General features: G+C 39.7%; 1 protein-coding gene across 1 annotated transcript in view; it reads left to right on the plus strand.

The window, feature by feature from the left end:
* SPTB (spectrin beta, erythrocytic) overlaps window positions 1-14685 on the plus strand; it is a 126946-nt gene that overhangs the window by 13012 nt on the left and 99249 nt on the right. The window contains exons 2-8 of the mRNA XM_044664848.1: window positions 4750-4901; window positions 7819-7992; window positions 10256-10347; window positions 10956-11036; window positions 11433-11548; window positions 12442-12554; window positions 14051-14238. Coding sequence (XP_044520783.1) covers window positions 4750-4901; window positions 7819-7992; window positions 10256-10347; window positions 10956-11036; window positions 11433-11548; window positions 12442-12554; window positions 14051-14238 — 916 coding nt within the window. The remainder of the gene's footprint in view (window positions 1-4749; window positions 4902-7818; window positions 7993-10255; window positions 10348-10955; window positions 11037-11432; window positions 11549-12441; window positions 12555-14050; window positions 14239-14685) is intronic.

Consider the following 14685-nt stretch of genomic DNA (forward strand, 5'->3'; position numbering starts at 1 on the left):
GGAAGGAAGGAAGGAAGGAAGGAAGGAAGGAAGGAAGGAAGGAGGATTGGAGTAGGGAGAGAGAACTATTAGGAGGCAATTGTAGTAGTCGGGGTGAGAGATGATGAGACCCTGAACTAAAAGTGATGGTTGTGTGAACAATGAAAAGGATTCAGATGTAAAAGATATTATGGAGGGAGATATGGCAAGTTTTGGCAACTAACTGGATATGTGTGATATTATTGAGTCCAGAGGAGAAAGAATGCCAAGGTTTCAAACCTGGGAGACTAGAAGACTGGTCGTGCTCTCAGAAGAAGTTTAAGAAAGTCATCAGTTTTGTTTTAGGTATATTGGGTTTGAGATGTCTATAAAAAGTCCAGTTCGAGATATAGGATAGGACCTCAGGAGAGAGCCTGAGGAGTCACTTGCATAGATATATGCAAATGATAATTAAACCCATAGGAGCTGATGAAGTCACCAAGTAAGGGAGGAGAGGAAGAATAAAGGGCAGAGGGCAGGTCATGTAAAGAGTCCTGAGGTTTCCCCACGATTAAGGGATGTGATATGAATGGTAAGCCAGCAAGGGAAACTAAAGAGGGGTAGTCACACAAGTAGGAGGAGAACCCATGGTGTTTTATAATTGACCTGCTATTTCAAGGAAGATGAAGAGTAATGTTACTTGGACCAGTACACAAGCAAAAATTCTAGATTTGTGGAAGGGGAGGGGAGACAGAAAATTCTTTGAGATGGAAAAAAGATGGCCACAGGCTGGTAGGGAGTAAAAGTAAGTTAAAAACTAGATGTGGACTTAGTCCATAAGAGATAGTTAAGTCAGTGGGACTTACAAGCAATAGAAAAGGGGAAACAGCTTTTGTTTGTTGTACTACTTTCCAGAATTTGTTTCCGTCTAGTAGTCATTGACATGATTTAGCCTCAGAAAAAGAAATCACCACCTTTTAGACCTTCACCTTAGTTGATCCTCTTTATAGGATCTCTCAGTAGAAAAGCCAGAGATTATATGTCTCAGTAGCATAGGCCAGGGCCCACTGAGGACAAGCTCAGGTGTGCTGTTGTAGCTGTTGCCAGCATTACCTTCTTTCCCGTCTATCCCATGGGTACATCCTGTATACAAGAATAAGGCCTCAGGCTTTCATCTGGCATTGCTTCATGAGCTCAGAATTCCACTTGAAAGCCTCAGGATGGGCTCAGGAACAAATATGCTGAGTGAGCTGCAAAGCTTCGCCAAAGAGAAGGAGCTAATGGAAATTAATCCCTATTCCTGGACCTTGCTGTTCTGTATGACAATTAGCCTCTGGGGATTTCTGCTTCCCTTCCCAGACTTAACTCCTTTTCTCTTAAAAGAAGTGGGGTGAAATTATTCAGAATCCCCAATACAGTATTTTCTGGCAATTGAGAAAATGTATATCAATGGATCTGTGATCTCTTTGGAAACTATTTTCATAAATGTAGGGCAGTGGTTCTAAAATGTTTTGGTTTTAGGATCCCTGTACACTTAAAAAATATTGAGGACCCTAAAGACATTTTGCTTTCATGGGTTATGTCTATTAACATTTACCATATTAAAAATGAAGAATGATAAAAATGTTAAATATTCATCAAAATAACAATGATAAATTGGTTACATTAAAATAAATAATGCATTTTTGAGGAAAACTATATTTTCCACAACAGAAGAAAATTGGTAAGAATAGTGGCATTAATTTACATATTTTTGCAAATCTCTTTGGCTTAAAGTTAGCTGAATACTCATAGCAGCTTCTGCATTCAATCTGTTGTGATATGTTGTTTTGATTGAAGTATATGGAGAAAATCTGTCTTCACACAGATATGTAGGAGGAAAAAGGAGGAGTATTTTAACTGGCAAATAATGTATTAGTACAATAATTCAGGCATTGTGGACCCCCTGAAAGGGTTTCAAGAATCTTTTGGGGTCTTTAGACCACACTTTGAAAACCTCTCATATAGATCACCAGCCTTTCTATCATTTTTTTTTTCTCCTTAGCAAACTCTTGTCCATGTCTTCTACTGGGGGATGCTTAAAGCCCAGAATCACAAAACTACTTCTTTTAAACTTATAGATTCTTAAGTTTGGTTGCATATAAAGAATTCATTAATCTTTTGAAAATAATACTGATCATGAAAAAGCTGGAAAGCTCTACGTGAACTGATGCAAAGCAAAATAAAGCAGAACCAGGAAAACACTGTACACAATAACAACAATATTGTACAGTGATCAACTGTGAAAGACTTAGCTACTTTCAGCAATACAGTGATCCAGGACAATTCTTTTTTTTTTTTTAAATCCTTACCTTCTGTCTTAGAATTAATACTGTGTATTGCTTACAAGGCAGAAGAGTGGTAAGGGGTAGGCAATGAGGGTTAAGTGACTTGCCCAGAGTCACACAACTAGGAAGTGTCTGAAGACAGATTTGAACCCAGGACCTCCCATCTCTGGGCCTGGCTATCAATCCATTGAGCAACCTAGCTGCCCCTTGATCCAGGACAATTCTGAAGGACTCGTGACGAAAAATGTTATCCATGTCCAGAGATAGACATTGATCTGACTCTGACTCAGTTTTTTACTATTGGAGTCAGAGGTAGATCAAAGCATGCTTTCTTTCACATTTGTTTATTTATGGGGTTTTGGTTTTATATGAGTATTCTGTTATAGCAGTAACCAATATGGAAGTATGTTTTGCATGATAATGCATGTATAATCCAGATCAAATTGCTTACTCTCTCTGAGAGCAGGGAGGGAAGAAAGAGAGAGAGACAATTTGGATCTTATAATTTCAGAAAACGTATGTTGAAAATTATTATTGCATGTAATTGGGAAAATATCTTTGAATAATTTTTTTAAACCCTTACCTTCTAAGGCAGGAGAGCAGTAAGGACTAGGCAATTTGGGGTTAAGTGACTTGTCCAGGGTCACAAAGCTAGGAAGTGTCCGAAGTCAAATTTGAACCCAGGACCTTCCATCTCTGAGCCTGACTATCAATTCACTGAGCCGCCTAGCTGATTCTTTAATACATTTTTAAAAAACCAAAATAATACTGATCATTGGGCAATTTGAGATACTTAAAACTTAGGTCATCTCTAAATTATATCAACCATCCGACTAAAGATTAAATTCTAGATCTCTAAGCAAAAGTTTCAGGATGAATTCCCTTATTCTATGTTAGCTGTGGAATAGACAGAGCCCCCTGTAATTCAGTGTTAGGCAGGAGTCCCTCACTATGGAGAGGAGAAAAGGAGATAGCTGGCTGAGGCTCTTTCCTCTAATACTTGGTCATTCTACTTTTCCTTTAAGGTGGGGTCAGAGAGGGATTGGAAAGCTCTTCCCTAGGATAAATTGAGTGTTCTTATTGAGCTTCAGTATGTCCTCATGTGAACACGTGTTTTTTAGATTATCAGAGACCTCTAAGGTACCATAAAGCCTTTTGTTTAAAACCAGGATTACAGAAAACCTAGAAAATCAGTGTGTTTTAGAGAGAGTAAAAGAAGCTTGTCTGAATGAAACTCACCTGGGGCTGCAGAATTTAAGACACTGGGCTAATGTATCTCTTTTGTGGGCATTTAAGGATAGTATAGTCAACCCCATTTCTCTTTTTTTCTACATCGTGCTTAGAGTGAAGGGGTATAAGTTTCTACCTTATATTTAGAGGGAGAGGGTATAAGTTTCAAGCACCCAACTAACTGAGAGTAGAAGGAAGGAAGCTCACTATTGTGGGCCAGCAGAGACATCTGAGTCATGCCCTTGAAGTGCTTCTGGCGTGGTCACTCCAGAGAGACAGCTCTGCAACAATTGTAACCCTCCTGAGGTCATTTCCCAGTGGAAAAGTGGACAAGCCACACTTGTCACATCTTTTGGAGGCCTGAGTCATCAAATCCATTTACACAGAAGTCAGTTGTCACAGGGTATTTACAAAATTAAGCAGGGCATTTTCCCCCCTTTCTTCTGTTCTTGTATCCTTTCTTATTCAACTCTTCTATCTCTTTTCTGCTTATCTTCTTCCATTTACTTTCCATGTTTCCCCTCCTTATCATTCTCCTTTCTTTATCCTTTTCCATTCTGCTTCTCTTCCTTTATTCTTCAGACTAAGTCAACCATTGAAAAATATACTCTAGGCTTCCTTCTTGGTCACAATCCACACAACTCCTGCATTAAATTACATCTTTGTCCTAAGGGATTCCTTTTTATCTCCTTCCCCAACTCCATCTTGGCCCCTCCCCATGGTATATTCTAGAAAATAAACCCATAGTTGTCAAAGAATGAAAAGAACTGAGAAATTCCTGCCCAAGGAAGTGATTCTCTTTATTAGCATGTGAACTGATTTACTTCTTTGCTATGTATAATCCAGCACCATGGAGGTAAATTTTCTTTTACACCTCACCTCACTTTGTTCCTTAGATGTTAGCATTTTAGAAAATCAGTAAAATTAATAGCTTTAGCACCACGGGAATTATACTTTGTGAATTCCCAGGAGAATACCAATGTAGAGGAAACAGTATATGGAGACTGATGGAATCTGTTCACTTTGGTGCTACAGTTGAGAGCAGCGGTGGCCAACATGTACAGACTCAGAAGCAACTGAGTGGTTGGATTTCTATTTATGATATGGTATAAAAGCATGACCTTTGATTATGGCTATCAAAAATTCCCATTTAGAAATGGCACAAACCTCCCATCACTGGTCCAATCCATCCTCAGTGTCTTGTGATGCCTTACCTGGTATTCTCCTTTTGCAGATGAACGAGAAGTTGTACAGAAGAAAACTTTCACAAAATGGGTGAATTCACACCTGGCACGTGTGTCCTGCCGTATTGCTGATCTCTACAAGGACCTGCGGGATGGAAGGATGCTCATCAAACTTCTGGAGGTGCTCTCAGGAGAAATGCTGGTGAGGCTTTTTAGATTTGCCACATCTTTCTTTTATTGTGCCACTTCTCCAAAAGGGCTGGTTTAGAAAACAACAACAACAACAACAACAACAACAACAACAACAACAACAACAACAACAACAACAACAACAACAAAACACCTTACCTTCTCTCTTGGAATCCATTCTAAGTATTGGTTCCTAAACAGAGGAACAGTAAGGGCTAGGCAATAGGGATCAAGTGACTTGCTCAGGGTCACACAGGTAGGAAGTGTCTGAGGCCAAATTTGAACTGAAGACACCTCCTAACTCCAAGCCTGTCTCTGTCCACTCAGACACCTAGATGCAGCAACTTTTTTTTTTCTTTCCCCTTAAATAAACCCTTACCTTCTGTCTCGGAATACTGTGTATTGGTTCCAAAGCAGAAGAGTGATAAGGGATAGGCAATGGGGTTTAAGTGACTTGCTGGGAAGTGTCAGAGGCAAGATTTGAACCTAGGACCTCCCGCCTCTAGGCCTGGATCTCAATCCACTGAGCTACCTAGCTGCTCCCCAAACCGCCTTTTAAAAGAGGGATAAGTTTATGTGTTTTCTCAAGTCATGATGACCTTAAGAAACTCACCTATCTCTGTTTCCTGGAAATTATCCTGAAACTAGAGCAAAAAAGAGAAACCTTATTTAAGGAAGTGTCCTGACTTAATTTCCCCCACTCTTCTCAAAAATAGTTAGTGTATCTATCAACTGTCTCTTAATCTTAGCTTCCTGTTAAGGAGCAGCATAGTAGCACAGTAAATATAATGATGGGCTTAGAATCAAGAAAACCTCAGTTCAAATACTTCCTCAGACACTTATTAGCTGTGAGACACTGGGCAAATCACTTAAACTCTCATACTCAATTTCCCTATCTGTAAGATGAGAATAATATTATCATCTACCTCTCAGGGGTGTTGTGAAGATAAAATGAGTTAATCTGTGTAAAGCATTTTCCTAGCCTTTAAAGCAGTATATAAAAAGTAGTTATTATTATGATCCCTTCATCCTTTCCTCTCCTGTCTTCTGGTCACTTTCTATCACTCAGCAGGACAGTGTGCCAGATCATAGATTTCTTATATTTACTTTCCTTTATTTGAGGATCTTTTGCTTTCCTAATCTTGGCTTGCCTTTGACCACCATATGAATAGCCTATTGATTTAGTATCGTGAAATTCCACTAGGTATTTTAACATTATTGTGTTTCTTTTCTTGGATTTGAAGCTATTTGGAAGCTGTTAGCAATAATACCATCTATTTTCTGTTTCATTGACTTGCTTTATGACCTTGAGCTGATCATAATGTGCCTCAGTTTTCCATCTGTAAAATGGAGTGAATAAATAATAATAAGTTCCATTTATTATAGCACTTTAAGGCTTACAAAACACTTTCCTCTGCATAGTCCTTTTTAATTCCAACAGCCTGTGTGACTTGGGGTTAATCACTTAACCTCCCTGGTTTATAGTTTCTCCATATAAAATGAGAACATGGTCTAGATGGTCTCTAAAGGCCCTTCCAGATTTAATCCTATGATCCTACAGATCCTATGATCTGGGTATTTCAAGCATTTATATTCCTAATTCGTAGATGAGAAAACTGAGTCAGAGGTTGAGAGATTGCCCATGATCACACACAGCTAGTGTCAGACTAATAAATGACACTTAGAACTGGGACTAGGAGTAGAATCCATAGATTTCCTTCTAGAGGAAATGGGGTAAGAGAAAAAGATATCACAGTTTACAAATGTATATATTTTAGTGGTAAAATTTAGTTTTCCATGGCATATAGGCATTTCTTTTGTAATAAACCAAGGCATGTATGTTACATTAGTCTCAAAGCCTCTGGTGGATGGTAGCAACAGAGAAGTTTATTCAAAAGTTCTGCATTGTCCAGTATTTTGAATGCAGTTATAAACATGTTATATAAAAAAGTTATAAACATGTGTTTGAATTGAGTATAGTCAAATTCAAAATGGGCATGTGTCTATATAATGTTTTTATAGATCTTTCGTATCACATTCTTTTTCCTATCTGTAGGTAGGATTTCTTATCTTGCAGAACTGAGGTAAAGCTTCCTCTTGCGTTAACATTAGTTGTGGTCCTGACAGATTAGAACGTAAGCTCCTAGAGGTCAGAGACTATTTTGTTTTTGTTTTTATATGTCCAGGACTAATATAATATTTGTCATACAGTAGGTGCTTAGTAAATACTTGTTGAGTTGAATTATTTCTAATTAGCAAATGCTACAGAGATTTTTAGCTGATGGGGATCTCTGTTGTGACCTTCCTACAAATACTCTTCCTCTCTTATGATAGTCACAGAGGGGAGGTGGATAAGGAGTTTGTTGATCAACATAGACCTCACTATTGCCAGTTTAAGAACTACCTTGTTAATTCATCATCAATTATAGGAAGCTAGACCCCAGAAAATACACAATACCAGCCGAACAACACAGCTTTGAATGAGCTGGGCGAGAAGAACCTTGAAGTTTGTTGAAGGGAAAGGGAAGGAATTTTGGTAGTTCTGAGGAAGGACTAGGATATATTTATTTAATTTATTGTGGTTGTTCATCATTTTTGACTCTTTGCAACTACTTGGCGTTTTCTTGGCAAAGATGCTGATTTGCCATTTTTTTCTCCAGCTTATTTTATAGATGAGGAAACTGAGGCAAAAAGTGTTAAGTGACATTCCCAGGATCAACCAGCCAGTAAGGGTCTGAGGCCAGATTTGAAATCAGGAAAATGAAGTCTTCCTGGCCCAACATTCCATCCAGTATACCACCTTACTGCCTTATTTCACCTATAGCGTGGTTCATTAATTTGAGCCAAGCTGGTTTGCTTTTTTAATGCTAAAGTGTTCTTTATCCACTGCTGCTTTTACTTCAGTTGTTGCTTTCTTGGTCTCTTCCCAGCCAAAGCCTACAAAAGGGAAGATGCGAATTCACTGCCTGGAGAATGTCGACAAAGCCCTTCAGTTTCTCAAGGAGCAGCGAGTACATCTGGAAAACATGGGTTCTCATGACATTGTAGATGGCAACCACCGCCTTGTCCTGGGGCTCATCTGGACTATCATTCTTCGCTTCCAGGTAAGGTTTTGGGGACAGAAAGGGAGACCGGACTTGTTGGACTGGGTTAGAAAGAACAGCAGTTTATAGAGCATTTATTCAGTAACTGCATTGTCCTGTAATTAATTCCATTAGCTGGTAATCTCATTGAGGAAGGGACTTCCTAGCAGCATCAAGGTGGTGTAGTGGATAAAGCACTGGGTCTGGAGTCAGGAAGATCTGAGATCAATCTGACCTCAGACACTTACTAGTTATGTGACCCTGGGCAAGTCATTAATCTCTATATGCCCCAGGAAGAGGAGAAGGAATGCATAGGAGAAGGAAATGGTAAACTGTTCTAATATCTTGTCCATGAAAACCACATGGGCAAGTCCATGGAATCACTAAAGATCAGACATAAATAACTGAAGAACAAACAACAAGGGACATCCTGGTAAAGAAATTTACTTTACAATTAGCAACCATCCCTTTATAGTCTTATTAGAAAGTCATATTAGAGAGCAACTAGGTGACTCAGTGGATGGAAAGCCAGATCTGGAGATGGGAGGTCTTGGATTCAAATCTGACCTCAGATAATTCCTAATTGTGTGACCCTGGGCAAGTCACTTAACCCCAGTTGCCTAGGCCTTGCCTAACCCTTACTGCTCTTCTGCCTTGGAGCCAATACTTAGTATCTATTCTAAGTCAGAAGGTAAGGGTCTTTAAAAAAAAGTCATCCAGGGGCATCTGAGAGATTGATTAGTCAGGGTAACATAGCCAGCATAGCATCAGATACAGGACCTGAACCCAGATTTTGACTTCAAGGCCAGCTCTTCATCTGTTATACCATGATGCTTCTTTTAGAAAACATTAAAAATTTTAAAGTGAATATAGCCCCCCACCAAATACAAAAATAACTAAATAGGCATCGATTCATCCTCTGAAAAGAGTACTGGATTGGATGTCAGCAGACTTAAGTTCAAATTCTGCTCCAACATAAAGGAATTGTTTTACCTTGGGCTAATTACTTAATCTCTCTCCTTGACCTTGGTATCCTCATTTGTAAAATGGTTCTAATAACACTGGCACTATCTGCTTCATAATATGAGGATCAAATGAGATAATATTTGTAAAGTTCTTTGTGATATAAAATGCTATGTATTTAAATAAATCTGTTACGGGGCAGCTGGGTAGCTCAGTGGATTGAGAGTCAGGCCTACAGACAGGAGGTCCTAGGTTCAAATCTGGCCTCAGACACTTCCAGCTGTGTGACCCTGGGCAAGTCACTTGACCTCCATCGCCCACCCTTACCACTCTTCCACCTAGGAGCCAATGCACAGAAGTTAAGGGTTAAAAAAAAACTAATTAAACAAACAAATAAATAAATAAATCTGTTACCACTATTGAAAACTAAAGCCAGGACAGTGAAATTAGGGGCTACGTGTCTGCTTTGTGGAGTAACCTGAGAATAAAATCAGACCATTAAAGCCAATGGTAAAAACTATACTGACAACTACTCACTTTTTTGAGTCAGGATAGACACAATACTAGCTATGTTATAGGTTGTTGGAAAGACTTGATTTTTCTTCCTCTCCCTCCTTCCCAGGTTTTTTTTCCCCCTATCTCATCCTGAAATTCTAGAACCACAATAGACATTTGGAAATTTTGGAAGGGGTAATGAGGCAGAACTTTCTAACCACTGGTTTGACTGTCTAATCCTGAGCAATTTGAGTTTGATTGTCTCGGAGAGAATGAGCTTGTTTAGGGGGGTAAAAGTATAGGGTCATGTTTTAAAGGTTGAAGGAAGAATAGAGATAACTGTTTGGTTTTAATTCAGAGAGACCATCGGACCAGTAACCTAAACTACCGACTGATCTGATTGCATTCTCTGTGGATGGATAAGTCCCACAAAATAACACTAGAATCAGGAAGTATAAGAGGGAAACAGGACTAATAGTTAAAACACAGTCCTGTACAGCTATTGACTTTCTTCTGTGGCCTGGCTTTATCCCTCCAGAGACGAAGTCTGGTGGCATCTGTCCCAAAACGTTCTTAGCATTCCTTTCAAGTTCTGATGTTAATGGAAGGTTCCATTTTACACAAGGAAAACTTCCCTATCCTATTACCGGAGCAGGCTATTTGTAATGATTTGGGGGTCAGCTATTATTTCTTTTCTGGTATTGGTTGGGATTTACATAAATCAGACAACTTCTTCTGTAGATCAGAGAGGGAAGGGAAGAGAATGCATAATAGAAATCAAGAAGCAAAGAAAGAATCTCTCTTATTTTATTCTTTTCATTTCCAGATCCAAGACATAGTTGTTCAAACTCAAGAAGGGCAGGAGACTCGCTCTGCTAAGGATGCACTACTACTTTGGTGTCAAATGAAGACATCAGGGTATGATTTGTAAATGCTGGTCATTGACTTATTTCACACTTACCACCACCACTGCTGCCTTGCTGTCCCCAAAAAACTGCCTTCACCAAGTGGGCATATAAACCACCTTACCCCAAATAACCCCTGCCCAAAAGTCATTGGTGCAGAATCTATACATACTTGTTGTATTGAGGCATGAATTAAAGAGTTCTTCATCTGGTCTTTCTCTTAATGAGAAAGCTCATGAGTCATTTGGTCCCTGGTCATTTGAGAAGAACATCCTTGATGATGGTTCTGATTACTGAAGATGATTGGGAAAGGGGGAGGGGGTAAACTACATTCTTTAAAATATGTAGGAGCAGCTATGTGGCTCAATGAATTGAGAGCCAGGCCTGGAGATGGGAGATCCTGGGGTCAAATGTAGTCTTAGACACTTTCTGGCTGTGTGACCCTGGGCAAGTCACTTAACTCCAGTTGCCTAGTCCTTATTGGTCTTCTGCCTCGGAATCAATGAGATGGAAAGTAAAGGTTTTTTTTAATTTATTGGTCCTCACATTTCATACAGATATACTTTTGAGAGTCTAATGAAGCTCATTTCTCACTTTTAAAAATATTTCTCTTAAATGCAGCTATCCCCACGTCAATGTCACCAACTTTACCTCTAGCTGGAAGGATGGTCTGGCCTTTAATGCCTTGATACACAAGCACCGGTAAGAAGTCTCTGGTACCCTATTAAGACAATTAATTTGGGTGTATAGAAGCCTTGAACTTCATATACAAGTTTCTTTCCTGTGAATTTTATGCAGTAAGAACTAGTTATTTTTAATACTCTTGGTACTCCCCCTTTATTAAATGTCCATCACACCCTCAGCCCTATTTCTTCCCATTCTTTTTTCATAGTTGCCCCCTCTTGTTCTGTTCATGTTTTCCCAGAATGTCCTTTCTCCACCATGCCCATAACTTCTATTTTCTCTCCAATGCTGTTTTCCTTTATCAGTCCAAGATCTGTCTCTTTAGGTGGACAGATTTAATCCCATGCTATAGCTTTCCTGCTAGATGCAGATGCTATAGTGATGTCCTTTTTAATATTCTGGCTTCATTCCCAGGCCAGATCTGATTGACTTTGAGAAACTGAAGGACTCTAATGCCAGGCACAACCTGGAACATGCATTTGATGTGGCAGAAAGGCAACTGGGCATCATCCCACTCCTTGACCCAGAAGGTAAGGCAGACAATCTCCATCCTATTTCCAGACCAATTCCTTTGTTGCATCAAATAGGTAAACCCAGAATTATAAATAGGAAAATTTTCACTAGAGTAAAAAACAGCTAGGGGTAGAGTACAGAGGATTTTCTGGCTGAAGATACATTTGCACGAGGAGAGGAGGCAGCCCAATTTTTACCATTTTAGTCATTGGAGAATAAAGTGGGTTCCTCATTAGAGACTGAGTCCTTGAAGTGGTAAGGTTGCCCAGAATCTGTTGTGTCATGTAGCAGAGTATCATAAGATACAATATGGGGATGGTGATCACCACAGGGAGAAAGAATGCCCCACCAGGTGTTTGAATCCTGGACAAAGCCCCATTCTTTGTATAAATGACAGCTTTAGATAAACAGGGATTCACCCAGAGCTTACTTCTAGTGCAGAGCCCTTCCTGGAATAGCAGTCAACACTTATAATGGACCATTCCTTGGTTCTAGGTGCAAAGTGATCCCAGAGAGCCCAAGTGACTTTGCAAGCTCTCACCTTAGACTCATATGTGACTCAGCTATATGTAATGCTACTCTTGAAGTCCATCCCACCCCCAATCCATTGTGAAATATATTGACCCTTTCTCCTCTATTACAAAATTGCTTTCTCTTTGAATATTTTCCTTCCTGCCTCTAAAACCACAGACCCATTTCTCCTCCATTCCTGTTCTTTGAAGTTTCTTTGGAGCCTGTTGTCAGTTCTGTGGTTCTGTCATCTGCACCTATAGTGAGTTCTTGCTACAGAAGCAAGATGACTTTTAGGATGAATACCTTGTAATAAACCTGATTTTTCCTAGGCTTTTAGGTTTTTCCTCCAATTGAATAACTAATTGCTATAGGAAAACTGTTCACTTTCTTCTTACAGATGTCTTCACAGAGAATCCTGATGAGAAATCCATCATTACTTATGTGGTGGCATTTTACCATTATTTCTCCAAGATGAAAGTGCTGGCTGTGGAGGGCAAACGTGTTGGCAAGGTACGGACCAGACACAAAACTGTAATCAGTCGCTTTCTCCCCCTTCTTATTGGACTCATATGGAATCCAAATTCATTTGAAATCTAGGGATTTCTGTGACATACTCCTTTCTCCCCTTAAATCAATGGTAATGAGCTTTGGGTTATCCCAGTATTGAACAGTCTGGATTCCCTGGGTGGGATATTCTTTGCCTGGGTTCCAGTGGTGATTGGTCAGCAGAAGCTCATGGTGGAAGCTGGCTTGTCTGGGTTGCTAGTGTGGACTCTTTCCACCTTTGCCAAATTCACCCACAGCTATGCTGATGAGACTCCAAAGTTCAATTCTCTCAGTTTCACATCTTGTCCTAACAGACATCATCAGCTGCTCTGGATCTCCTTATATTATGGAGAGCCAAGTTATAAGGGAATAATATCTTTATTTTATTTTAATAACAAATTTCCACATAAGTTTTCCAAAGTAATATGATTCATGTTTTCTCCATCCCTTCTTCCCTACCCACTCTCAGAATTGACAAGCAATTCCACTGGGTTATACCTGTATTACCAAACAAAACACATTTTAAGGGAATAATATCACTTACTGACCTGTCACACCCCTTTAGCATTCTGAATTTTATTTTTTTCTTGTGCTTTTCTGGCTTTTAGGCCCCTACTGTGTGTTAGGCATTAGTGTAGACAGTCTATATCATGATTGCCAGTGATTGCCACTTCTGGTGAGACATACAAATACTTTCCCCATGGGTTACTCTCTTCTAGACACTGGAAGACTGGAGCTTTTCAGATTGTTAGTGAAAATGAAGTAAGACCTATCTGGCTTTCAGTTTGTTTCCCTTGCTTCAGGCAGAAGTAATGATCTAAATGAATATAACCCATTAGAGAAATGGATTCACTGTTAGTAGCTTGGTGCATGATCTACCTAAAAGAAAGTAATCCATTACAAAGGATTTCATAAATGGGCAGCTAAATAGCTTAGTGGATAGAGAGCCAGGCCCCATGGTGGGAGATCTTGGGTTCAAATCTGGCCTCAGACAATTCTTAGTTGTGTGAATCTGGATAAGTCTTAACCCCAATTGCCTAGCCCTTACTGCTTTTTTTGTTTTGCAATCAATACCTACCATTTCTTTTTCTTCCTTTAAAAAAAAAATCCTTACCTTCTGACTTAGAATCGACACTAAATATTGGTTCCAAGGCAGAAAAGCAATTTAAGGGTTAGGCAGTCCCTGTTAACCCCTGTTAAGTGACTTTTCTGGGATCACACAGCTAGGAAGTATCTGAGGCCACATTTGAACCCAGGATCTCCCATCTCCAGACCTGGCTATCTGTCGACTGAGCTGCCTCATTGTCCCCCTACTATCAATTCTAAGATAGAAAGTAAGAATTTAAAAAAACAAACCAAAGCATTCCCTGATTGTGATTGCCATGAATGGTGTTATTATTCATTAACATCATTGTCATTCCCAATAATAATGCTAACATCAATGTTGTTTATATTGCCAGGTGATTGACCATGCCATTGAGACCGAGAAGATGATTGAAAAATACAGTGGGCTGGCCTCTGATCTGCTTACCTGGATTGAGCAGACAATTACTGTCCTCAACAGCCGCAAATTTGCTAATTCCCTGAGTGGGTTACAGCAGCAGTTGCAATCTTTCAGCACCTACCGTACCGTAGAGAAGCCACCCAAGTAAGGCTCACATCTGTACAGATAGACAAGACATTTATTGAATTAACAGAATCATTTATTTATTCTTTCAATAAGCATTTATTAATTGCCTACTTTGCTGAGGATATGAAGGCAAAAAACCAAATAATCTCTGAGGCAGCTAAGTAGTGCAGTGAATAGAGCTATGTTGGTGAACCCAAGGCACATATGCCGGAAGGCCCCTTCCCCTCTCCATGCATGCCTGAGGACATTTCTCACAAGACCTGCCCCTCTGCCCAGAAGCCCAATGGAAACACTTTCTCCCTCCCCTGCCTGGGGTAAGGGCAAGGCTCACATGCTGCATAAGGGTTGCAGTTTAGGCATTCATCTCTAAAAAGTTCACCATCACTGGGATAGAGCATCAGGTCTGGATTGGAGAGGAAATTAGTTTAAATCTGACCTCAGATACTTCCTAACTATGTGTCCCTG

This window comes from Gracilinanus agilis, chromosome 2, assembly GCF_016433145.1.
Source record: "Gracilinanus agilis isolate LMUSP501 chromosome 2, AgileGrace, whole genome shotgun sequence".
NCBI classification, from domain to species: Eukaryota; Metazoa; Chordata; class Mammalia; order Didelphimorphia; family Didelphidae; genus Gracilinanus; species Gracilinanus agilis.